The 27,058-nt window shown below is 37.8% G+C and overlaps 2 protein-coding genes across 3 annotated transcripts in view; one reads left to right on the top strand and one right to left on the bottom strand.

The window, feature by feature from the left end:
• Positions 1–27,058, bottom strand: part of Fkbp15 (FK506 binding protein 15, 133kDa) — a 65,403-nt gene that overhangs the window by 16,477 nt on the left and 21,868 nt on the right. Inside the window, exons 5-19 of one of the 2 annotated variants that reach the window (XM_005382688.2) lie at positions 25,236–25,310; positions 24,849–24,947; positions 22,345–22,494; positions 21,256–21,324; positions 19,800–19,946; positions 12,826–12,968; positions 12,307–12,364; positions 9,504–9,611; positions 7,259–7,364; positions 6,673–6,779; positions 5,113–5,227; positions 3,678–3,787; positions 3,276–3,383; positions 2,763–2,857; positions 1,536–1,638 (exon numbers count right to left, since the gene is read on the bottom strand). In XM_005382688.2, coding sequence (XP_005382745.1) covers positions 1,536–1,638; positions 2,763–2,857; positions 3,276–3,383; positions 3,678–3,787; positions 5,113–5,227; positions 6,673–6,779; positions 7,259–7,364; positions 9,504–9,611; positions 12,307–12,364; positions 12,826–12,968; positions 19,800–19,946; positions 21,256–21,324; positions 22,345–22,494; positions 24,849–24,947; positions 25,236–25,310 — 1,593 coding nt within the window. The remainder of the gene's footprint in view (positions 1–1,535; positions 1,639–2,762; positions 2,858–3,275; positions 3,384–3,677; positions 3,788–5,112; positions 5,228–6,672; positions 6,780–7,258; positions 7,365–9,503; positions 9,612–12,306; positions 12,365–12,825; positions 12,969–19,799; positions 19,947–21,255; positions 21,325–22,344; positions 22,495–24,848; positions 24,948–25,235; positions 25,311–27,058) is intronic. The other variant, XM_005382689.2, reaches the window with a different exon arrangement.
• Positions 14,142–16,566, top strand: LOC102026326 (probable RNA-binding protein 46). The gene has a single exon (XM_005382687.2). The coding sequence runs from the start codon at positions 14,676–14,678 to the stop codon at positions 16,131–16,133; it is 1,458 nt and encodes a 485-aa protein (XP_005382744.1). The 5' UTR covers positions 14,142–14,675; the 3' UTR covers positions 16,134–16,566.

The following is a 27,058-nucleotide window of genomic DNA, read 5'->3' as shown; positions in this document are numbered from 1 at the left end:
CAGCCAGCAGTGTTTGAGGACCACTGACATAGAACAAGGATAATAATCATTAATTTCTGGAAAACAAAGGTGAAAACAAACACTATATATATTTGGATGCCCCTTGTAGGACTAAGAGGAGAGGGAGGAAAAACAAAAAGAAGTAAAGACCAAGAATAAAAAATTAAAGCAGAAAAAGGAGAAAGAGTAAAAAATACATTTTGTGGGGAGTGGTGAAGTGATTCTGTACTTGGTATCAAAGTCACAGGCATCAGATCTTGATCTAGGCATTAGCAGTTGGCCACAACAAACAAGAATGGGCTTAAAGCAGCAGTGGGAAAAAAGCAGCATCAGAATTGGACAGGGCTGAGCAGGGCGAGGCACTGCTTTTCTGAGAATAAGGAGTCAAAGACATGACTTGCCTCTATACTATAGCCAAGCAAACACAAGAGATGAGCACAAGACCTAAGTAAGGAACCCTTATCATTACCAGAATATGAGAAAGTAAATGAGCTCCACTAGTTTTTGTTTTGTTTTGTTTTTCTCCGGTACCGGGAACCGAACTCACGACCTTGCGCTTGCCAGGCAGGCGCTTTGCCGCTGAGCTAAATCCCCAGCCCCCAAAGAGACATTTCTTGAGGTTTAAGGGTGTGTTGCAAAGTATCTTCTGGTGTTTGTTTGTTTGTTTTTTTTGTATGAGGAATTGAACTCAGGCCCTTGTGCTTACCAGGCAGGTGCATATGCCATTGGAGCTCCACTAGTTATGAGGTGCATTCCATTCAACTTTTTGTATTTTCAAGGAAAACACAAATATAAACTATTTCTTTCTTTTCTTTTTTTGTACCAGGAATTGAACTCAGGACCTTGTGCTTACCAGGCAGGCACTTGTGCTGCTGAGCTATATCCCTGGCACTTACACTATTTCTTAAAACTCCTGAGTAGATAAAGAGTCAAGATCCCCCAGCTGAGGAAAGCTGGCCCAAACAAGAAGGAATCTACTCTGGATAAAAGTGTCACTGGAGGAGGACTAGGCCCCCAAATAAGTCAGTCCCACCCCAACACCCACCAGCATCTTCCTTACTACAATTCCAGCAATTATTAAAATTCCTCATTCTGGAAGGACAGAAGTCACGTAGAACTTTAAAATGCTCTGACACATCCAGATAAAGGAACAAACTAGGCATAATAAGGGACAACTAGACAATTCTAAAGTCCAATAAAAACAATCTACATGCTTGTTATCTGACAAAATAAATTATGGATTTTGTCAGCAGAATCAACAGTTTCGAATTTCTACTGGTGAAATTACACGCTTGTGTAATTCTTACCTTAGTCAAATTACTAAGACCAGTGATTGTTTTTGAGGCAACTTATTGCAGAGCATATTATAAAACAGAGATGTGGATGATGAGCACATGGAATCTGCTGGAATCTCTAGTTCTCTTCTCAAAAATGGCAAGAGCTCTGCTGAAAGGCCAGCTGTTAAGTACATACAAAGGAACACTCCTCAGTTCAACATATCCTGACCTGGGCTTTTCCCTGCACAGTTACTTTACCTTCTCTTGTTCAGCATGCAATACTCTTGCCTGTGTGTTTTCTGTGGCTGTCTGAAGTGAGTTGTTCCTCTTCTCCATCATCAGGTTACTCTGCTCAACATACCTGTGAAAGAAATAAGCCAAAAGAAAGCATTTATCAAGCACTGAATGTAGGTAGGCACACCCCAATGCACATTCAGTTCTTATAACACTGTTCTACACCTTTATCAAAGCAATCCGAAGCATTTTGTTTTCCTTAGATCTGTAGTAGTCACATATGGAGGTAGCAACCGAGATCAGAGGTGAATTGCTCTGCATAATGAAGAGGAGAAAACTCTGAAGGGTGTGTGGTAAAGGGGGAACGAGGAGGGAAAGGCAGGAAGAAGACAGCCGCAAGAACCAGGAGAGAAGAACGGACACTGTTCAGTCTCTGCCATATGGAGACAGAAGGCACTCTCTCCTATACAGAAATGGGAAAAATTTTAAAAGTGAAGTGTGCTGTAGCACGCTCTCCTGACCCCAAAATCTTTAGAATGATTCACAACAATCATAAAATGCTTGGATTTTATACAAGAAATCAGTGAAGCTATTGTTGAGTTCTGGTTAATAAAATAAAGAATCAGCCCATACAGAAGACAGAAGAGTACTGACACTATTTTCAGAGATGAGGAAACTGGAGGAATAATTGAAATGATAGAAGCCCACAATAAATGAGGGGCAGAACCAGGAGTCAAGTCACAGCTCTCTGAGCTCTTTCTACTGAAAAAGAAAATAAGTGATAATTTATAACAGGCAAGAAACCAAGAGAGCAAAATCAGAGTTTGTGCCAGGCATAGTGACACACGCCCAAAATCCCACTTCTCTTGTGAGGCTGAAGCAGGAGGTTCCAAATTTGAGTTCAGCCTGGAAAATTTAGTGACTTAGTTAGACTCTGTCTCAAAATAAAGAATAAAAAGAGCTGGGAATGTAACTCAGTGAAAGACTCTGGGTTCAATCCCCAGGACTGTTCAACAAAAACAAAACAAAATAATTAGGACTGGAGATATAGCTCAATGGCAGAACATGTAATAGCTCTAGATTTGATCCCCATTAACACACACGTGCGAGCGCACACGCGCACACACACACACACACACCACACACCAGTAGAAATATTTATATGCTGCCCTACACAAACGTGTATTAAATTGGGTATTTACACATAAAATCCTTTCATCCATCCTAGCCAGGCCCCGTACCTGTCATTACCTCTGATTCCGTTCAATTAGTTCACTGATCTTATCATTCTGTTCTTCTATCCGACTACTCTTCTCAAGGAGCTCTTGCTTCAATCTTTCATTTTCCTAAATTCAAATTATAGGACATACAAGGTAAGTACCTTAAAAGTGCCAGATAAAAGGGAATCAACTTGTGACACTGCTAACATATTTTGAAATGAAAAATTAGATCTTATGTCCACAGAGATAGAATAGCTAAAATAAGACATCAAAATAAACCCAATGGATACAAATTACTCTAATGATTGAGTGTATAAGTGGCTAATAAATGAAAAAAAGCTCTGAAATAGGGTAAAAATGTTTCAATGTTTCCTTCTGACTATACAGATAAGCCACTTGGACTAAATTAAGCCACAATGGATTCTCCAGGATTCTGTAACCAGTGTAGCATTTATCACATGCTCTGTTTCTGGGGTGGAAGTTTAAAGGGTAGCCTATCTACGGACAGAGTGAGGCCAAACACTGTGTTCCTACTCAGACTCACCTGAATGATTCGCTGGATGTTGCTCATAATCAGGCTCGTTTCCATTGTAACTGACATGCTAGGAATAAGCATGGAATTGCCAGCACTGTGCTTCTGTAACTCTTCAAACTACAAAAAGGATGCGAGAAAGACCTTGTGAGAAAGCTTAAAATAGAGAAATGGGATTTACCCAAGATCCTATGACTGTTTTGAAGGACTAAGCTTCTAAGGCAATTGCTAAATGTAGCTAGAGTTTTTTCCTGCTAAATGGATCCCAAAATGCTAACAACTGGACTCCTACAGAAATAACTACGACCATGAATGCAGGAAACCAAACCAAAGTTTACCTATAGCTCTGGCTGCTCCTTGTTTACAGCCAATTATACCCGTCTTTCAACATCGCCCCAACCTTGACTCAGTCACCTTAGTCATGAGATGATCCATTTTATCAGCCACTTTGCTGACTGCCATTCGAATTTCAGTGTTATGCTGCCGGGCTTCAGTCATGAGAAATGAAGCCATGTCACCTGATCCTAAACAAACATAAGCCAGAAAGAAACTTATACAACAAGAGCAGAGCAAACTGTAGGAAGAAATATCAATAGCTGTTCTAGCAGGAGGAGGAAAGAAATGTTCTAGGAAATACCACAGGTGATTTTACACTGTCAGGAGAAATGTAAAAGAGATAATAAAGGGAAAGGGCTTCAAACTAACAATAACTAAGCTGTGTTCCAGAAAAATGCATTGAGGGCTATAGTCTGGTCCAAAGGCACTAGTACACTCACTTCCAGACCGCTAAAGCCTGGCAGCTCACTCTGCTTCCTCATTCATCCAACTGCATGCCAGCCATTGTACAGCAATGAGTGAATGAATATGGTTCCTGGCCTTGGTGGGCTCTCAGTGGGATGGAGAAGCTGATATGTAAACTCAACAAAGTACTTTAAGTGCAAAAAATGGACAATGTACAAGGTACGAAAGTAGCACCTTGACAAGGTGAAACTCATTCACCACTGTGTCCCTGGGATGGAGGGATGATGTCAGTCAGACAAGGCTTCCCAGACTGTTTTGATGGATGCAGAAGGGTTTCCCACATGGAGAAGGGAGAGGGCTCCCGAGCAAAGGCTGCATCCAGAGAGCAATTACCATTCTGGAACTACAAGTTATGTTGTTAGATATACTTGCTTCCTCCTGCCACTATTCAAACAGTAAGGGGATTGCTAAGCAAGAGACAAACTGCAGAACAAAACACTATCATCACAGCTGTTTACATTTCATTTTGTTTGTTTATTCCCACATGACACTCACCTTGTATATGCACACAAAACAGCAGAAAGGGCACCAAAGATGTTAACAGTGGTTTCCGATTATCGGGGGCTTAATGATTTGGAAAGACAGTAACTTTTCACTTTATATTCCTTTGAATTATCTGACATCTTAGTATTTTTGTGATAATGAAGTTTTAACAAAGTAGTTTTCACTGAGATACTCAACACTCACAAGCAGGCTTCATGCTTTCTCTCTTTCTATAAATTATAGCCACTCTGACAGAGGCATTAATAGGGATGGTAAGAAAATGCAAGGAAAAAAGGACAGAAAATGGGCACAAAGAAACTTCTGAAGATAATGGAAATGTTCTAAGAATGGGCTGTGGTGATGAGTACACAATTCTGTAAATTTCCTTAAAAACCTTTCATTTGTATACTTAAAATGACTGAATTGTATGGCATATAACTGTGCCTCAACAAGCTTGTTCCAAAAAGAAAAGGTAGAGCGCTATCAGAGCACACAGGAATACAGAAATGCAGGAAGCACAGTACGGTGAGGGTGGAAGATAAGAGGAGAGAGAATCACTCCATACCTTGAAAATGGGGAGGCTGGGACAGCGGTGCTGGGTACAAGGGCCGAACAGGCTGCAGCTGAGAGGTGACTGAGGACACCTGGGGATATGTGTAGGCTTGCACACCTGCATAGGGCTGAGGAAGGGCCAAGTTACTGGTACTTTACATAACATTCTTCTCTTTCTTTTTTGCTTATGGTTTCCTATGGTAGGATAAAGTGGGTAACTGTAAGGACACTCAAACTCACTAAAGTTGGAGAAGGACAAGATCAGGGTTGGGCAGTAGGTAACAAGTGCACTAGTTATTTGTGGAACCCAGGGGTTACCACCCAGGAAGTCCTACCCAGAAATTGAGGGATGATGTCATGGCTCACTACTCAGTCCTCTGGTGATATCATTAATGAAGTAGGATTCAGTCCCCACCATCAGGCCTATGGTTTTAAGAATTTTTAAACTAAGAAAACTCTCCTTAGTTTCCATTGAGGCAAAAAGGAGAAATGTTCACTGAGACTGCAAGACAAATCATCCAGATTCCAAAGGGTGCCTCTCCCCTCCTAGATTGGGATGCCTATCTCTGTGACCAAGAGCTCTTGTTTCTCTCTGAACCCATCACCTCAATTATAAAATGAAGATAACAATATCACTCTGTAGGGTTACACTGACTAAATGAAGTGACATAGGTAAAGTTTTTAACAACTGGTAAACTGACTGCCTGGAAGACAGTAAATAATAAATAACTGCTATCATTTTAATGAGGGCAGTTATTCTTCCTTGAAATAAGGAAATCCAACTCATTTCCAGGGACAGATACAACTAATGATCTATTATTTAAAAAACAACAAAATCTATAATATTTGAGGGAGGAGTAGGACTTCTCAGTTTTGATGCTCCCCAACCTAACAGAGTACAGTCTATCCACCATGACTCCCACCCTTTTATCTAGAATCACCAAGCAAGTCCCTGATGTCATTGAGTGTACATCTTACCCATCAAGTGTGCTTGGGCAGAAGAAAGAATCCACTGCCCTGGCAAACAGCAGAGGCAGATAGGCTACTGCCACTGTCTTCTGCGGCAACAGAAAAACAAACAAACACAAAAACCCCAAAATTCTACTTCAAGAGATTATTCTGGATCACAGTGGAGTCTATACTTTCTACACAGCCTCCAACCTCAACGCAAAGCCATTCTGTTGAGAACAGTGCACATTGTTATGTATCAACTGTTTGAAAAGAACACAAAGACGTGAATGTATACGCCTCAACTAGATACGTGTGAAAAGGAGAGGAAATACACTGACTGGACCTTTACTAGGTGCCAGGCCCAGGCCTTGTACTAGGGCCTTTAGTGTTCCTGCATTTAATTTTCACATCTTATAAAGCAAGAAATTCTTTGCCTGGGTTAGAAATAATCAAGTTGTGATTCAAGAAAGGAAGAAAAAATTACAAACTTTAGGGGACAGCTACTATGTGAAGAGAAAAGGAGGAAACAATCTTCTTCCTACAGGAGCACAGGAAGAAGAAAAGAGACTGACTAGAACCATAATAGACTATAACTTATAACTCCTATGGTTTTAGATGTTACCTGAAAGGATGGGGTATTTCCAGATACAGCTGAGTGGGAATCAAGAGATGCAACTTGCACTAAGGCAGCAGAGGGTGCTTGGAGCCCAGAAACAGATGGCTGAGGTGCTAAGATAAAGCAAGACATTTTCACTGTTATCCATCCTTGCTTCTTGGTATGAGTCTGGAGTAGCACCTTCCACACCCCCATGCTTCAGACCCACTTTCCTTAACCCATCTCCTGAACAACACCACTGGTGTCCCAGGAGTGGGCCAGTGGAAGGAAACTGGGTGTTTTCATGTATCTGACTCAAGTCTACAATCCTATCAGCTGACAGGAAGTGCAGAATAACAAACAGGGAGATGTCTCAATTAGCTGAGTGCACATTTCCAGAACTGGCAATGTGACACAGTGGGAAGTCACAATAAACAGGCCAAATGTGTCTCTAGGTAGGAAAACGCCCTACACGGGCAAATTGCTGAGTTTTATACATTTACCTAGCCCTTAGTACTAAAATAACAGAGCTTAACAGTATAAGGAACAGTGATGATAATTTTGGTTCTGACACAACTCAAACGCACAGAGCCTTAAGATGTTCCCTTCTTACCTTGTGAGGTCATCTGCGGCAACACTGGATGGGTGGCTGGTTGAAGAGAGGGCTGGATGGGTGGCGTCACCAGGGGCTGCCCAGGTCCTCGAAGAGCATTCATATCCTGAAATACCCACAAGGCTTTAGTTACATGTATGAGTCCTTAGCTGAAAGCTAAAGCTGACCGTCTACTCTTAGCCTGCTTCCAATACAAGGTTTTCAGGAAAGGAGGAAGGAAAAGCTTTCTGTTTAGAAAGCTAAGATTTGAGGGTGTGAGTTGTGGGGAAGAACTACTCAATTATGCAAGAGTAAAAGTCCTTTTGCATGGAAATTATAAATAATTAAATATAGTTAATTTCCACAAATGTTCCCATATTTTCTTGTCTGAAACAGCCAAGTGAATAGTTCTCTGGAATTTCCCAAGCCAGCAGCTACTGTAAGACTGATCTAACCAACAAAGGAAGGGCTCTCTCAAGGAGTCCCAGGAATGACTGAACCTTTCCTCTTCCTCCAAATAAGCGCCACAGGCCTCAAACTAACAAGTGAAAATCAGATACAGTTGGTTTCATAGCACCTCATTAACATGCTGGTTTTGGATAATACACTTTTAGAGTGTTTCCTATTCTTTCATTTCATAAAATCCAAACTTGTCTTAAAATCAAAGCTAAATAGAGTTATCTGTATCTTCCTGCTTTATAAAAGGAACAGATCATCTTGCGGCACAATATACAGTGACTATAATCTCCTGTGCTATAGTTCAAGGGCTGAAATTTCTTCCTCATTCTTTTACTTCAGAACTGCCTCTCATCTCAGATATTTTCTGGAAAAGCACCCCAGTTTTAGATCATTATAGCTCAACATCAACCTAAATGTTTAACAGAAGAGTAAAAGGAGCTCTGATAAATCAACATGGAACACTGAGTTACTTTTAAAAAGAATAATATTTTGCTTAATTATCTGTCTTATTGATATTAACATAAATGTTTGATATAACATTTAGTGAAAACTTCTGGTTACAAAGCAATATATAAAAATAACACCCACTTCATTAAATATGATTCTTTTTATTTATAATGTCAAGTTATTTTACAAATAGCATTTCAAATTTTTACTAAGAACATTGTATTATTCAAATTTTGTTTCAGAATCTAAACCGTAATAAAAGGCCTCAGAAATATTATCTTCCTTTAAAATGTTGTCTACTTAGATCTAATCCAAAAGGAAATAAAACAAAATTATAAAAAGTCAAATCTATTTCAGAAAATTTTTTCTTAAGAACATCATATTGCCCGGTGTGGTGGCGCACGTCTATAATCCCAGCACTTGGGAGGCTGAGGCAGGAGGATTATTGTGAGTACGAGACCAGCCTGGGCTACAAAGTGAGCTCAAGAAGGTCGTGAGTTCGGTTCCCGGTACCGGAGAAAAAAAAAAAAAAAAAAAAAAAAAAAAAAAAAAAAAAAAAAAAGAAAAGAAAAAAAGAGCATCATATTTTCTTCATTTTATATCAGAGTGAAAGAGGTTTAAACTTTCTCATGTATTTTGATTCAACTGAGAAAGCGTGGTTTTATTCAATAAGGAACTAAGCACTGGGAAAAGAATTAAGTTAAAATTAAGTTACTTCATATCATATACCAAATTCTAGAGGGATTAAAAATTTAGACCTTAATATAAAAAACCATGTCTAAAAGATACATGTGAAAAATGCATGTGATACTTGTAATATCTGAAAGTGGAAAGGCTTTCTAGGCACAATATCAAAAGCAAAAAACAAGGGAAGAAATTGGTAGATTTGACTTCAATAAAAGTCTTAAACTTCTAATTAAAAACAAAACTATCACACAAAAAGACAAGAGACATAACAGTTTGATCTTTAAATAACAGGAAACATCATTGGGAAGACCAACATTAACCAAAAGGATCTAAATATTCAATCAACAAGTATGAATTGGCTACCTGCTACAAGTTGGGCATCCTACTGCCTAACCACTGATTTTTATGCATGATAGATTTTAGTAAATTAAGACTAAATTAACTACTTTAAGCTGCTCAATTCTTTTTGGTAGATATCTGGAATCACTTCTGTTTTTCTAGGGAAAAGCTAATACAGTAGAAACATAGGTACCAATAATAATTTCTGTAATTTTGCATAAAAGCCCTCTAAATAATGATTCTGAGTTAAGAGTCAGAAAAAGCAGTCATTTCAACCAAAGGGACAGAAGATGGCAGCATCTGTACCAATTCTAACACAGCAAAGGGGACATACTTCAGTCTCTGAGTCATTGGAATCCAGCTGTGGTGGAAGGATGGGCAGCATGGGCTGGCCCATTTTAGCCATCCGAGAGATCAACTTGGCCTTGACTGTATCAGGACTCTATAAAAGAATTGCAGAAAAATCATTTTGATTAAGGTTCATAACCTTCAGGCAGCTCTTTCCCTCTTTGCCTCTTGCATCAAATCTTCTTCAAGTCCCCTACTATAGCTCTTTGAAACCATTTCTTCTAGAAAATGAGAATTAAAGATGGCCTGCACTGAAGCACACAATTAATTACAGCAATAAAAATAATTCCCTACTTGTCTGAAACAGACAGAGTGGCTTCACATGCATTATCTCTTCAAAGTCTCCCCACTGGGCATAACTGTTCTCACTTTGCAAATGAAAAACTGCTGGAGACCCGAGCTATACAGGGTTAAGTTGCTGAACACAGGGACCACTGGTTGTGTGAGGAAACAGCATCTGCATTAGTGCTCTGAAGTCAAGGTAACCACCACCGCTGAGGCACACAAGGACATGGGCTGCTGACACTCCCTGTCCGAAGCAATAAAACTGCCAACTTTAGACAGAGTCCTCTTGAAAGCCTGAAGCAATTCAGCAGGTAGATATTCAGAAGAGATTGATGGACAGGATATAGGAACACTTTGTTCTAAATTGGGTTTCATTTAGCTCTGACTTGACATGGACTCATACTAGATTCTATGCTAGAAGCTTCTGTATCTATCAACTGGTCCAAATACAGTCCTCAAAGTGCAAAGTGCATACACCTAAAGGTACACAATATTATCTCCTCAGTGCAGAAAGAAATTATCATTTCCTCCATCATTACTACTTTTCAGCTATCAACATGAATATTGTTTGTTTACAGGGATTAATAGTATATAATTTCTCAACAGATGTACCCGGCAGCCTACGCACATTTTTTTTCTTAACTGATGGAGGTACATAATCAAAAGAAGTTGGATACATCAAGACAGGAGAGACTAATTATATAAACCACATCTACATAAAGAAATATGATGATCTACAGATTATAAAAAGATTAAGAAAGCACTCTATATACTAAGATGAAAAGATATTATACCTGTTTATGTTGGTATATATAAAAAACAAGGTGCATACTATATATAGCATCCTATTTTGTGTGGGAAAGGAGGGAAGACTAAAGTATACATTCCTATTTGCTTGCACCTGCATAAAGATACACTGAAAGAATATATTATGAAACTACTAAAAGTAGTTACCTAATGGGTGTGAGATGGAGTATGGTGGGTGGGAACAGGAATAAGAATGAAAGGTTGCAATGTATTTCTTGTTATATTACACTGATAATTATTCTATATAAATGTAATACCTATTTAAAACAAAAACTTAAAACTAGCAAAATTATTTTTAAAAAAAGATTTGGAAATCAGAAGATACTGATGCTCAGAAATAGGTGGTAAGAGTAGCTATGATTACAGAGTACAATGGAATCCATATTGTACAATGTTTTTGACTATCCAAAGATCTGAGATTATGATTATTTAAAAAGTTTTTTCTGATTCTTTAACTGAGCTGAATTTAGGAGATCACTTCTCACACATCTCAGATCAGTTACATGCTTAGTAATTTCTGCTTTTGGCTGAATACAAACAGACAAACTAGGGTTGGAGTGAAATGAAGCATCAGCTTCACTCAGTATTCCTATTCTATTTCCCAGTGCACTAGATGAAGGCCACAAGGCTTTAGAGTTGAAGTGCCATACCTACCACTTGGTCCACACATAGCACACGTGACCCTTCCCAACCAGGCAGGACAAGCAGGGCTGCAGTGAACTACCCTATACATCCTTCCTAAAAGCATTTAAATCCAGATCTTACTAAAACAATGTGCTGTTCTATAAAATAACATGAAAACATAAAACAATATGCTGTTCCTTTCATCTCACAACTGGGCAAATACAGAGGTCCAATGACCCACTCAAAGACAGTTGGTGAATTTAGTCCCAAATTCCTCTGAGATAATAAAAGTTTGAAGAAGATATGTAGCATTAGCAGTTATTGTAATAACAAGAGCTAATATTTATTGAACACTTATAATATGCAAGACATAGTACTAAAAACTCCAAAAGCACTATTTTATTTAAAAATCAGAAACATGTCTTTGAAACTGGCAACTATCTCTACTTAACAAATGAGGAATATAAGAGAAGAGAGATTAGAGAAGTTAAAGCTGCTCAAGGTAGCAGAGAAAACTGAGGGTTAACCACTAACGTATTCTTGAAATCATATTTTTAAAATTGAAGTTCATTTCAACTACAGGGCTTCTCCCCCAATCTAATGCCATTCTCCTAATAATATGTAATCATAGCTACCACTTTTTAAAGACATATTTTACATGGGATCTGAGCTCACAGCTTTACAAATATATCTAACTTTCACAAGAAGTGTAAGCGAGGGTTTTAAAAATTATTTCTATTCTACAACAACCCATTTGGGACCCCTCCTGTCTCTCAAGAGATATTCCTTTCCCCCGTCCTCCTCTTATTCCCTATTCCTTTTCTTCAATAAATTTTCCTACTCTTAAAAAAAAAAATTTCCATTCTAACAATGAAGAAGCTAAAGATCTAAGAAGTTAGATAATTTTCTCAAGGACTGACCATGTGAAAGCCAGGCTAACTTACACTTACAGGAACCATTGATTTCTAGCTAAATCGAGAATTTGTAATATTTTTTTTCCCTCTAACCTGCCATAGTTTAGACATCTGAAATGTTGGCACATTGGGGGGAGGGAGACAGATTCTCATACTCACCGAGTTTGCTGTAAGCTGTTCACTCAGGGAGTTAGATTTGGTACGAAGAGCTGGTTCCCTGAAAGTAAGAGACATCTTAAGATAAAAACAAAATCACAACCACAAACCCAGATTATGCTGGAGGAACAAACTGTTTTTGAAAATGTTTACCAACCTATGGCTGTAAAATGGAGTTTTAAGTCTTCTTTAGTTTGCATAATCTTTGAATGCTTATGAAGATAAACACCTTTTTATTCAAATGCCCTTATTTTATTTTTAGACATACTCATGAAAAAATATACATTTGAGCCTTTGCTCAATTTTTTCCCATCATTTTGTAGGTATTCTTATGTGAGTTAGTGCTTTTACAGACCAGAAATATTAATCCTTTGTCAGGAATACTTTTCCCATTTTCCTGATCCCACTTTTCTCCAGTTATTTAAAATTATTGCAGTTTTTAACTACAGTCTTTCTCCTGAACCCCTCCATGAATCACTTTTATGAACAATGAAAGAACTTGGTACAAGGCCAGCGACTCACCCTGATCTGAAAGGCACTGATGTGGGTGGTGACACAACAGGCTCCGCAGAGTGGCTGTCTGCACCAGGAATGGGAGAAGGGGCTGCAGAGTCCCGGGAATTAACACTATGCCCATCAGACCCAGAATCTCTGGCAAACTTCACCTAGAGAAGGAGCCAGCACAGGTTAAAGAGGTTACAAATATCCTTTCCCATCCTCATGCCTCTCATTTTACTTATTCTTTATCATACAAACCATCACCTGTTAACTGCAGGTAAATCAGAAAAGTTAAAAAAAAAAGGAATGGTCACTTGCAATTCAGCCATCATTATATTATCTGTAAGTAGGTGTGCATACATGCATTTGTTTTTACAAATATGGGCCATCCTGTTTCATAACCCGCTTTGTGCATTCACTGACATACTAACATAATAACTAAATATTTTTGTTTGTTTGTTTGTTTTTCTTCCAGTACCAGGAATCGAACTCACGACCCTACGCTTGCCAGGCAGGCGCTGTGCCACTGAACTAAATCCCCAGCCCCTAAATAACTAAAATTAATTGTCAGAATTATTTTTACTATTAAAGAATATGTCTGCCTTTAAGGGTCATGTGCCTTCCTGCTGTGATCTACAAGGAAAAGTCTCTAAAGGATGTTTAAAACAGAAGCCATAAATATCTATGCTATTACAAAATGTAGCTCACCAATTCCTCACTGTTATACAGCTTATTTATATCATAAATAATGCTTCTATGAATAGCTTTTTATCTTCATCTTTGCACATAATTTTAAATATTTCCAAAGTATAAATTCCCAGAAGTACACCTATAATCCTAGCTACCTAGGAGGCTGAAGCCGAGACTAGGGGAATCACAAGTTCAAGATCAACTTGGGCAATTTTGGGAGATCCTGTCTCAAAAAACAAAGCCAGGCACGGTAGCTCACATCTGTAATCTTAGCATTAGGGAGACTGAGGTAGGAGGATCACTGTGAGTTCAAGGTCAGCCTGGGATACATAGTGAATTCAAGGCCAGCCTGAACTGCAAAGTGAGACCCTGTATCAGAAAACTAAAATAAATAAATTTTTTAAAAAATTAAATAGTTGGGCATGGTGGCACACACTGGAGGCTGAGGCAGGAGGATTGCTGTGTTTGAGGAGAGCCTGAGCTACACAGAGAGTTCAAGACTCACCTAAACTACAAAGCAAGACCCTGTTTCTAAGAGAAAGTGATAAAGCCGGGGGGGGGGTGGTAAGTGAGAAAGAAAAGAAGAAAGAGAGAGAGGAAGATGGACAGAAGGAAGGAAGGAAGAGAGAGAAAGAAAAAGATGAAAGAAAAGCAGGAAGGAAGGCTTGGTGGTATAGCTCAATGGTAGAGTAAGATGAGGCTTAGTCCCCAGTATGGCAAAAAAAAGTATGACAAATTTCGTTGTCTATTTCATTGGCTTGGGAGCTACCTGGGAGATTAGTAAATAGTAAAACAGACTTGTGAGTTTATCTGGGTGTGTGTAGCTTTAAGGTCTATATCGTATCTGGTCCCTGACCTCTTCCTCTCTGGTGCTGCTCTGTATTCTGCTTCCCAGCAGCCACCACGAACTAAACAGCTTTGCTCTACTCCACCCTTCTACTATCATGTTCCTGCCTCGGAGCCAGCCAACCATGAACGGAACCCTCTGAAACTGTGAGTCAGGTCTAGGCCACCCAGAGCGGTGCCCTGTGGGAGCCCAGCAGAGGCTGGAGGACCGGCTCGAGCCCCTCCGCCTGGCGGCAACGCCCCTCCCCCACCGACGGGCACAGAACGACAGCAGCGGTTTGTCGTTAGTCTCAGGGATTTAAGATAAACCTTTTAAGGCCCAAAGGGCAAATGCAGCCATGAATGAAGAAAATATGGATGGAACAAATGAATGCAGTAAAGTTCGAATTGGTTTGCAGAATGAAGCAGCACTGCTTGCTTTAATGGAAAAAACTGGGTACAATATGGTTCAAGAAAACGGACAAAGGAAATTTGGTGGTCCTCCTCCGGGCTGGGAAGGTCCACCTCCACCTAGAGGCTGTGAAGTTTTTGTAGGAAAAATACCTCGTGATATGTATGAAGATGAGTTAGTTCCTGTATTTGAAAGAGCTGGGAAGATATATGAATTTCGACTTATGATGGAGTTTAGTGGTGAAAACAGAGGTTACGCATTTGTGATGTACACCACCAAAGAAGAAGCCCAGTTGGCCATCAGAATTCTTAATAATTATGAGATTCGACAAGGGAAGTTTATCGGTGTGTGTGTAAGCTTGGATAACTGCAGATTATTTATTGGAGCTATTCCCAAGGAAAAAAAGAAAGAAGAAATTTTGGATGAAATGAAGAAGGTTACAGAAGGAGTTGTAGATGTCATTGTATATCCGAGTGCAACTGATAAGACCAAAAATCGTGGTTTTGCTTTTGTTGAGTATGAATCTCACAGAGCTGCTGCTATGGCTAGAAGAAAATTAATTCCAGGAACATTCCAGCTGTGGGGCCATACCATTCAGGTCGACTGGGCTGATCCAGAGAAAGAGGTTGATGAGGAAACCATGCAAAGAGTTAAAGTTCTCTACGTGAGAAATTTAATGATTTCAACTACAGAAGAAACGATTAAAGCAGAATTCAATAGATACAAACCTGGTGCAGTTGAACGAGTAAAAAAACTTAGAGATTACGCTTTTGTTCACTTTTTCAACCGAGAAGATGCAGTAGCTGCTATGTCTGCTGTGAATGGAAAATGCATTGATGGAGCAAGTATTGAGGTAACACTTGCAAAACCAGTAAATAAAGAAAACACTTGGCGACAGCATCTTAGTGGTCAGATGAGCCCCAGTCCTGAAAACCTGACAGTGTACGCTAACAAAGAAGAAAGCCACCCCAAAACTCTAGGCAAGTCACCAACTCCTCCTGCTCTTCTCAATGGTCAGCACAGCCCAAGCCCCCCTGAAATTGAAAGATGCACTTATCCTTTCTTTCCTGGAACAAAGCTTACTCCAATTAGTATGTATTCTTTAAAATCCAGTCATTTAAATTCTGCAGTAATGCACTTGGATTATTACTGCAACAAAAATAACTGGGCACCACCAGAGTATTATCTGTATTCAACAACCAGTCCGGATGGGAAAGTACTCCTGGTATACAAAATAGTTATTCCTGCTATTGCAAATGGATCTCAGAGTTACTTCATGCCAGACAAACTCTGCTCGACATTAGAAGATGCAAAGGAACTGGCAGCCCAGTTTACATTATTTCATTTGGACAGGGAACACAATCTATTCAGCCTGGACCTGTGTAGAAGAATTTGGAGACAATAAGCAGGTCTTTTCTGATGTTGCTTGAGCTTATTCTCCTGCAGTTGATCTCATTCTTGTTGGCTAAACATAACGCTTATGTGTTATAGGCCTACTTTATGGTACCAGGACAATATTACAGAGAAAATAACTCTCTACCTGTAAATAAATGGCCTAATTTATCTCCTTCTATTCCTAGAAACAACCTAACTTTTATAAATAACCAATTTAAAGTCATTGTCATACCTTTGACTTATTTTACACTAAAGAACATAGTTGAGTTTTTGGAAAGTACAAGATTTACTGATTTGGTCTTTAATATACACACAAAAAATTATTATAGTTAATGCAGGAAATTGTTGGTACATCTGATGAATGTAAACTGGAAAAATAATATTTTGAATATAATTGTTTTTTAATAATTTGGTTCAATTTTTTGAATATTTTTCTATACTACAAGTTGATAGTGATTTTTTAAACTTTACATTATAAAGATGACTCATTTTAATGTTTTATGGTACCAGTAAGGACTCTTAATATTACATTGGTATGTGAAGTCATGTTTACATTAGCATTTAATTAATACAATACTTAATAATAGGTTAGTTTATGGCAAATGTTTTGCTGGTTTGATGGCTAATACAGTTTTTCTAAAAAGAAACTATGAATTGTTATTTTTTATTTTTTCTTCATGAGCTTACCTCTCAGTATTAGAACCAAATTTAAAAGCAGGTTCTTTGTGGAGCAAGAGAAACTTTCTTTCTCTATGTTAAAAATTCCAAGGATGCATTCTAGTAAGATCTCTGAAGCACTGTGTCAGCGAAGGAAAACATTAATATTGACTTGATAAAACTATGAGGATTTGCATTGCTGTTAACATGGAAGTAATCTATACCGCTGATACAGTATCATCAAGATTTTGAATGTTAGAATGTTATGTTAAAATGTGATTATAGTTTAATGCTTTGTCTCGTTGAATGAAATTTATGGCTAAAAAGATGTGCAGTGTAATTTCCCATATACTTATTTACAGACAGCAGTTTCCGTTGCAGCTCAATAAACAATCTTTGACTTGTTAGTGCTACCCTCTCTTCTAGGATTCTCAGTGTGCTTCCTTATACTTCAAGGCATTATTCTTATGAAAGCTATCCCCTGTCACCCATAATATCTCTTGCTAATTGCAGCTGTGTTGGACAATGACTATGTATCTCCAATCAGGCCTCATTCTTGTAAAGAAAATCTATAAACATTAGTATGAAAATTACTTCGTATAAAGCATACAAATTAAAATACTGTTTCATTTTAGAATCAGGTTTGCACATTTGGCTTTAAAAATAATATATCCCAACATACTAAACATCAGCTATAATTCAGAATAACAGAATTGTAGAATTTATAACAATGCAGTGATTGAAAAGTTATTCATTAGTTTAGCAAACCTGCTATTCTTTTAAAACTGGGAATTTTCTTGTAATTCCTAAGTGGGCAATAGATCCCAGTAGTTTGTTATTTTTTGTGTAACTACCTTTGCAAAATATTAAGCCATTGAAAACAACAGTTATACTAGATTTGATAACCAAAGATCACTATCTGTATTGGAGATTAAAACAATTGTACCATAGGTAGGAAGAAATAATGACACAAAAAGATTAAGGGGCATAAACAAATTCTATGCAATACTAAACACAATCTACCATTGTGGTCCTTGAAAATAGCTATCAATATTTCAGTTAATAATTATTTGTTACAGAAATAAATTCCAGGGGCTGGGGATTTAGCTCATCGGCATAGCGCTTGCCTGGCAAGTGAGAGGTCGTGAGTTTGATTCCCGGTACCAGAAAAAAACAAAAACAAAAACAAACAAAAAAGAAATAAATTCCGTTTGCTCTGAAGATATATACTTAAGGTATTTATAGTTATGCTTCACTTGTGCTCTTAATATTCCCTGTATTTGAATAAGAAGTATTATGGCTTTTAATGTTGAAATCATGTGTTAATTTTTGTACTTGAATTTGAACTCAGACATTAAATATATGATGGCTCTAAAAAAAAAAAAAGAAATTGTGAGCCAAATAAACCTCTTCTTTAAATTCTGTCAGGTAAAGCTGAACAATAGAAAATGTACGCTGATTTCTAAGACTTTAAATTTATGTCTTAAATTTCCCACCAGAAGGCCAGAGGCTCACACCTGTAACACCAGCACTTAGGAGTTGGTAAGGCAGGAAGGTTTCAATTTCGAGGCCAGCCTGGACTATCAAGTGAGACTCTGTCTCAAAAAACAAAAACAATAAGAAATTCCCACCAGAAGGAGTGAGCTAAACTGGATGTGGTGGCAAACAAAGTCACTCTGGGAAGAGGGGCGTATTAATCACAATTTGTTACATTTTTAATAGAAACTATACAAATTCATGACAACATTTTTAGGTGGTACAAAAAAGGTGGGATGTGAAAAAAGTTTCTGAACTCTATTTCCACTCTCTAAAGAAAAACTTTCAGTCATTTCTTTTAAAGCTTCCAAAGCCAGGAATGGTAGCCCCTGCCTGTAATCCTGGTACTTGGGAGGCTGAGGGAGAAGTGCTGTGAGTTCAGGCCAGCCTGGGCTACACAGTAAGTTCAACACCACCTTCAACTACATAGTGAGACCCTATCACAAAACAACAACAACAACAAAAGCTTCCAGAAATTTTCTATAAATATATGGCCATATGTGTGAAATATATGTATATATATATAAACCATATGCATGTATGATTGTATGTGTACATATATGTACATGTATGTGTGTATACACACATACACGAGACCGTGGTACCCATACTGGTCTGCCATTTGCTTCTTTCACTTAACAATAGATTATGCATTTTTTTTTCTCTTTGCAGTACTAGAGAACCAGGGCTTTGGGCCTGCTAGGCAAGTATGCTACCACTGAGCTACATTCCCAGCCCTTTTAAAGTTTTTATTTTGAAACAGGGTCTGATTAAGTTGCATGGGCTGGCCTCAAATTTTCAATCTTCCTGCTTTAACCTCTGGAATAGCTGGGATTACAGGCACTCACCCCTAAGCCCAGCTTAGTTTATGTATATGCCTTTAAGAGCTACATAAAGGTACACACTGAAAAAAATATATAACTTAACCAACACAAGTTATTTCCACTTTTTTACTATTACAAACAATGTAGCAGAAAAAATACACACACACACACTCAAACACACACACACAATATATATCTTCGCATATTTATGTAAATGCATCAATAGGATTGACTGATTTTTGCTGTGTTGGGAACAGAACCCAGAGACCTAACATACGCTGAGCAAGTACTCTACTACTGAGCTACAACTCCAATAGAATGAATTTGTAGCAATGGAATCACTAAGTCAAAAGATATATATGTCAGAAATGACTATTTTATAAACAAACTAAAAAAGAAGCTCAGTGTGGAGAAGTAATCTGCCCCAAGTTATAACCTCTAGACTCTAAAGAGAGACAAGGAAAGGCATAAACCTTCATCTTTAGATTCCAAAGTTGTGGTTCTTTCCAATGATACCATTTCTACTTAAAAAAAAAAAAGTATGGTTTCAGCACCTGGTTTGCCAGCACATTCATTCAGTTATTCATTTACTTATTCATTTACTTAACTAGCAAGGAGACACCTGAGGACTCATAAGCACACGCAGCAGTGTCACTCACCCGTTTAACTTCCACCTCGAACACCAAGATAGAGTCCGCTGACTGAGTCCAGCCTACTAACCCTTCAGAGCCAGCCGCACAGGCTGGGGGGATGATAAGCAACCGCTTTCCTCCTTTTTTCATGCCCAGCATTCCATCCTCCCAGGCCTTTAGAATCAGAGATGGAAAAAACCTCATCAGACAAGAAACACCTCATAAGACAAGTGGAACACTGAATTTCACTTATCTAAGTTCAGGTCTGAACATCTCCACAGGTCAAATTCAGTTATTACCCACACTGGTTGTAAGACTAAGCCAGGAATGGTGCTCCACAACCTGTAATCCCAGCACTTGGGTGGCTGGGGCAAGAGGATCGCCTCAAGTTCTAGGTAAACCTGGGCTTATACAGTAAATTCAGGACCAGCCTAAAACTACATAGGGAGACTAACTAACTAACTAACTAAATAAATAAATAAATGGCCTACAATATAGTTTTAAAATCTATTGGTAAAAACTGGAACATCTGGGGTTGGGTAAAATATACTTACCTTAGATGATGAGACAAAATGAGAGGAATTAAATAGCAATAAGAAAAAGGGCCACCATTTATTAAGAATGTTTTTCTAGATACTGTGGTTAAATGTTTTATATGCATTATCTTGTTTAATCCCCAAAATAATCTCAAAAGATTGACAGAATTATTTCTGTTTTATAAATAAGAAAACTGAGTTTGGAGGTAAGTTTTATAAATAAGAAAACTGGAGGTTAAGTAACTAGGCCAAGGTCATGTAGTTAGTAAGTCATTAAACCAAGATTCAACGTGAGATCTGTCTAGCTTTAAAAACCATGTCTTAACTGCTATGATTACAAGGAAAACATCTCCAAAGAATTCTAGGAAAAGCAGTCATAAAGCAGTGGAGAAAAGAGCTGAGCTACACAGATAACTGAACACGCCAAAATGCAGTGATGATGTCCTGATGAAATTCCACATACGTAAAACAAAACACTGGCACAGTTAGCAAAAACAAAATTCACAACATGAACTCAAGTGACACACAATTCTAAAAGAAACAGTTTTACCTCTTTCCTTGTTAGGCTATAGGAAGGATATAATACTTTCCTCAAGAGTCACAGGATAAAAAATGGTAGGGATACTTTGTTTGTAACTCTGTGTTGTCTGTATTGTGCTTGTGATATGTTGTAAAATGTTGTATGTCTGTTAATGTTTCCCTCCTTTTATCTTTAAAATAAAAAAAAAATAAATAAAAAAAATAAATAAATAAAAATGGTAGGGATTACAGAAAACAAATGTATCTATCTTCAATACAGTGTCCTAGGCTTAAAATCTCCCACATTGTGATAAGGTACCTTATTCCTGCCCTCCTTCCTTTCAACAAAGCACTTCCAGACTCTCACAATATATACCCATTAGAAATGTCACAAAATTTAACCTAAATTGTAAAAGACAGAGTTTTACCTTGATGATTTTTCCTGATCCTAATTTCAGGCGAAGCAGCTTATCTTTGTTAGCAGTGGAGTCAAAAACCTGCAATTTGATCAAAGTACATAAGGTCTGACAATTTCAAAAATAGTAATAATCATTATGATATTCAACTAACTACATATCAGCTCAGTACTTCTACAATACAGAATATCAAATATAGCGAAAAACAGATCTTGAAGAACCTGAAAAGATGGGATCATATCAGGGCTAACAAGTGTAGTGAAAACCCATGAGACTTTTCTAGATTTAGAGGAAAAATTGTTTTTTTTGTTTTTTTTTTTTTAGTCTTTTTGAGACAGGGTCTCACTTTGTAGTTCAGGTTGGCCTTAAATTCACTTTGTAGCCCAGGTTGGCCTCAAATTTGCAGCAATCCTCCTGCCTCGGCCTCCTGAGTGCTGGGATTATAGGCATGGGCCACCACACCTGGCCTAAAAAATACATTTTTACTACCATGAATTTAAATATTTTCATCCACATAGAATTTTCAAATAAATTATTTCATTTGGTGGTCACATTAATTCTAACAAGCAAGCAGAGAAAGATCAATAGCTCCCATTCACAAATGGCAAAAAAAAATTAAGGTCTTAAATAAATTAATCCAGGTCAAATTCAGATAAAATTGAAACTTATAGCCATATTTTTCTAACTAATAATCTAAAAATCTTTGTGTCGCATACTGCTTTTGAGGCCTTAACAATATTAAAACTCAACAAGCTCCACATTACAGTATCTGCTACAAGAAACACTGGAACGTCCCTACCAACCAAGATCTAATGCCATAAGAATATATTGAAGTATAAAACAGATGTAGAAGAACAAGACAACAAATGGCAAAAATAATACTTGGGAAATTGGTTTCTACTTGCCCTAAGTAGAAGATAGAAAGTGGCACTGAGCAGATTTTACACATAACAATCTCATGAATATGCCCTAAAAGTAGTTGTGATGACGAAGGCAGGGCTCCTAAAAGATTTCTATTTGCCAAAAGTAGTAATAATACCTTCCATGTGAATAGTCTTTGGTTTCTTAAATTACAAAACCTTGCAGAGTATATTTTCTTACCCGGCCCAGCACATGGTTCTGAAAAAGCCAGCCAGTGTAGGCCACTTCCAAAGAATCTCCCACTTCTACAGCAGAGCCTTCTGCCACAATGAGGTCCTGAGAGAGCACTGCTTCCAAGGAGGAGGTACTGTTGCATTTGGCAATGCACACCTGCAAAACAAAAATCAATACAACATTAATTTGATTATGTGCCAGGTGTGGTAGCGCATTTCTGTAATCCCAGCACCTGGGAGGCAAAAGTAAGAGGACTGCCGTGAGTTCCAGGCCAGCCTGGGCTATGTAGTCAGTTCAAGACCAGCCTGTGAGTCTCTGCCTAAAAAAAAAAAATTAAAAATAAAAAAATTCATTCCTGCATTACTAATGCTGTTTTCTTTTCTTTTCTTTTCTTTTTAAAGTATTTTTATTTTTTTTGTACTGGAACTCAAACTCAGGACCTTGCACTTGCCAGGCAGGCACTTGGGCTACTGAGCTATATTCCTGGCCCTGCTAATGCTGTTTTCTAAACAGCCACACTCACTAACAAATGTTACATATTTGGAAGTAAATCTTCCAAAGTGAGTAATCTTGACAGGAATCACAGTGCCTAAGAGTATGGCTTTGGAGTCAGAATATCTGGGTCAGTTCTCCACTCTGATCCTGGCCAAATAACTTCATCTCCATGTACGTAAGATCCTCACATTTGTAAAACAGGGGAAAAAAACTTTGTGTATTTTATGGCATGTTTATAAAAATTAAATGAGCAGACACAAGTAAAGTACTTGGCAGTGCATTTGGGAATAAATAGTAAGTATTTAATAATCATTCATTATGATTAGTGTACTGATTTATTGTTTAGCATTTGGGAGCCCATGAAAGAGTTTCCAAAAAATTTCAAAAGGCACATCTAAAGGCACTACCAGGTTGCAGGGTTCCAGAACTCACACCACCACCACCTACAGACCTGATTATATTGTCCTAGCACAAATTTTAGGCAAAGGAGTCAGACTCATCTTTGTGAAAAATTACTATATACAGTCATGTTTTAAATAGTATACATTATAAATTTTCTACTCATTTTCTTTTTAAAAGCTTCATTATTACAATTAAACATTAACTAAAACAAGAGGATATCATTTTTTTATGAAGTGAATAAGACAAAAAGGAAAAATATCATTCTAAATGCTGGCAAAGGTACAGTGACAGAACTGATATGAATGTAAAATAGTATAATGCTTCTGAAAAGCACTGTGTCAGAGTATCTTCTAATCTTAAAAATATCTCAACCTCAGCCAGGGTGGTGGTACACATCTATAATCCCAGCACTCAGGAGGCTGAGGTAGGAGGATCACTGCAAGTTTGGGGCATTCTGGGCTACATAATGAGTTTAAAACTAGCCTGAACTACATAGCAAGACCCTGTCTCAAAAAAAAAAAATCTCAATCTTTTGACCTAGTCATTCAACTCTGAAATTAAAGTGTAAGGAAATGGGGGTGGGCAGGAGGACATACTCATATTTCTAAAATGCTCAGTTCAGTATCATTTACTACACAGACTGAAAAACAACATAAAAATAAGAGAATGGTTAAATAATTAAGGAGCATCTGTTATGGACTAAACGTCTGTGTCCCTTGCAAAATTTGTATGTTGAAATTCTAACCTCCAGTGTGTTGGTGTTAGCAGGTGGGGGCTTTTAGGAGGTAATTAAGTCATGACCTTACCTCCTTCATTTCAATAATATGCACTTAGAAGGGACACACACATTCAAAGTATAGTCTACATAATGCAATCTTCAAAATTTTTTTTCATGAAATGAAAAAAGCTAAAATAAGCGAGATATAGAACTCTTAAAGGAGTACATCTACTTATGCATATAATGCCTTGAAAAAAAAACAGTATGTTAATAATAGTTACTCTGGACAGAAGTGATTTTTTAAAAATATTCTTCTAAATTTCCTACAATGAATGTGTGATAACATAAAAAATTCTTTTAGAACATTATGTTTAAAGAGTTTTGCCAGGTGTGGTGGTAGATGCCTGTAATCTCTGATACTCAGGAGGGTGAGGTAGGAAGATTTCAAGTTGGAGGCCAGCCTGGGCAACTTAGGCAAGACCCTGTCTCAAAATAAAACAAAAAAGAGGAGTGGAGTATAGCTCAGTGGTGGAGCATTTGCCTAGTATGCATGAGGCCCAGAGTTTAAAACCTAGTATTACACATGCATACATACATACATATACACATACAAACACACACACACAAAGTTTTAATTCCGTAAGATAATCTGGGAAGCAAAAAATGTTTTAATCAAGTAAATTTACACTGAATCTTTTTTCTTCTTAGAAAGTCTCATTATAAAGCCATTTCAGTATTTCTGTTTTCCTGAAATACAATACATTGAGGTGGCAAATTCAGTGAGTTTTTACGCTTTTCACTAATAACAGATAGCAGTTATACATTTGCCATGTATTTCCCTAAAACTAAGGAAATTTGCTCTGCGTTTGCACAGGAAAGAGCATGATGGTATCACCTGTTTATTGAATTCCGCAGCAGCCTTCTCTGATTCAAACATGATGGACCAGTTTTGCCTCTGGTCATCATAAAAGGTGCTGTAGTTATTGGGCCGAACCTGAAAAAAGAAATGGGATAACTGAAGCACAAGTAGTATAGTGACTAAAGCTAACCATCTAAACTCCGAGCAGAGCTCAAACAGAGTCAAAAAGAAGAATCAGCAACCTTTCTTCTCTCCCACTACCACCCTATAGTCCACAATCCCAGGTAATACCCCAGGGACCTTTCCGAAACACTCTGTTCAGTGCTCACACTGATGCCCAGGACTGAGGCAGTAGTACGCTCAGACCAATCTCTCCTGCAAACCTCCCAAAGGGTTTCATATTCCAATATGGGGAACTCTTACCGTCAGCTCAAAGTTCAGATGGATCCTAGCAACAGTAACTGGCTGTTGCTGACTGATATAAAGAAGAATCCTGTACTGCACTCAATCACAGATGGGTACAATAAAAAAAGAACAGAGTTAAAAGGCAATACAAAGTCAGCAGTAAGACACAGAGTTGTGTTTCATACAGCTATGAAATTCAAAACCATTCATTCTTAAAAGTTTAGGTTTTAAATTCTATCTTCCCACTCTCCATTTTCTCCCTTCTCATTTCAGTCTTATTGTTTAGTAGGTGTAATTAGCAATACCTTTAACTTGTCAATAATTTCAATCCTAAAAAGATGACTAAAGACAGTGACTTAAAAGGAAGTAACATTAAAATTGAGAAAGATCACATAGTAAATGCATAAATCTTAAACATGCAACTCAATAATTTTTTACACACATATATGCTCACAGGGTCACTGAATAGACTGAAATAAGCAGAGTGCTTGCACCCTCCTGGAAAGCTCCCTGTGCCCCTCCCTTCAGTAATCCCAACCCTGAGGTAACCACTAGTCTGACTTCAATCAGTAACAAAGAGACTTTGTTACTCTTAAATTTATATAAATAGGATTTTAGAGTGTACCCTTATTTCATATACCAGAACACTGTTCTCTTTTATTGTGAGGTAGTACTGTATTACATGAATATACCACCATCTACTAATCATTCTTCTGTTTATAGATAATCAAGATATTTCCAGTCAAACACTATTATGAATAGTGCTACTGTAACATTCTTTGTGTCTTCTGGGGGACATAAACATGCATTTCCTTCAACCCAAAAAACTCAATGCTTCTTATAGTACAAATCTACTGGTAATAAATCCTCTCAGCTTTTAGTTGTCTGAAAATCAATTCTGTCTTTATTTTTGAAAGGTCTTTATTTTGGTACATAATTTTAGATGTGGGGTACAGTTCAGGAGCAGAGCATGTGCTTAGCATGGGCAAAGCCCTGGGTTCGATCCTCAGTACCAAAAAAAAAGAAGAAAGAAAAAGAATTTAACAGACATTAAACTACAATAAAATACCACTTCACACCTATTAGAATGGCTAGAATAACAAATTAGCAAAATGTTGGCAAAAATCCTCATGTATTGTAGAAATATGAAATGCTACAGCCATTGCAGAAAACAGTTTGTCAGGTCCTCAAAAAGCTGAACACAGAAGTGCCACATGACTGGGCAATTCCTGCTTCTCTCACAAGGAACAATCTCCGTAATATAAGGGTGCACAGTGAAGCAGCAACTGCTCATGTAAAAGCTGCTCAAATACAAGTCCTTTTGTTACGCTTTGCTTTATTGTGCCTTGCAGACAGTGCACTTTTTACAAGTTGAAGGTTTTTGGCAACTCTGCATCAAACAAGACTACTGGCACCATTTTTCAGGAGCGTGTACTCACTTTATGTCTGTGTCACATTTTGGTAATTCAAACTATTTCATACTGTTTTCATTATTAGTTTATCTGTTATGGTGACTGATCAGTGATTTTTTTTTAAGATAGTCACTAAATTGCCCAGGCTGGGCTCAAACTTGCAGTCTTCCTGCCTCAGCCTCACAGAGGGCTGGGATTACAACAATGTGTCACTACACCCTGCCATCAGTGATCTTTGATGTTACCATTGTAATGTTTTGGGGGCACTATAAACCGTGCCCCTATGAAATGGCCCACTTAAATGGTAAATGCTGTGTGTGTTGTAACTACTCCATCAAACAGCTGTTCTCCATCTCTGCCTTTCCTCCACTCTATTCTGAAACACAACAATATTGAAATAAGGTCAATTAATAACCCTACAATGCCCTT

Source organism: Chinchilla lanigera, unplaced genomic scaffold, assembly GCF_000276665.1.
Source record: "Chinchilla lanigera isolate Chin_1 unplaced genomic scaffold, ChiLan1.0 scaffold00018, whole genome shotgun sequence".
NCBI classification, from domain to species: domain Eukaryota; kingdom Metazoa; phylum Chordata; class Mammalia; order Rodentia; family Chinchillidae; genus Chinchilla; species Chinchilla lanigera.
Note: the sequence above shows the minus strand (reverse complement) of the source record. Positions and strands in the feature narration are given on the sequence as shown.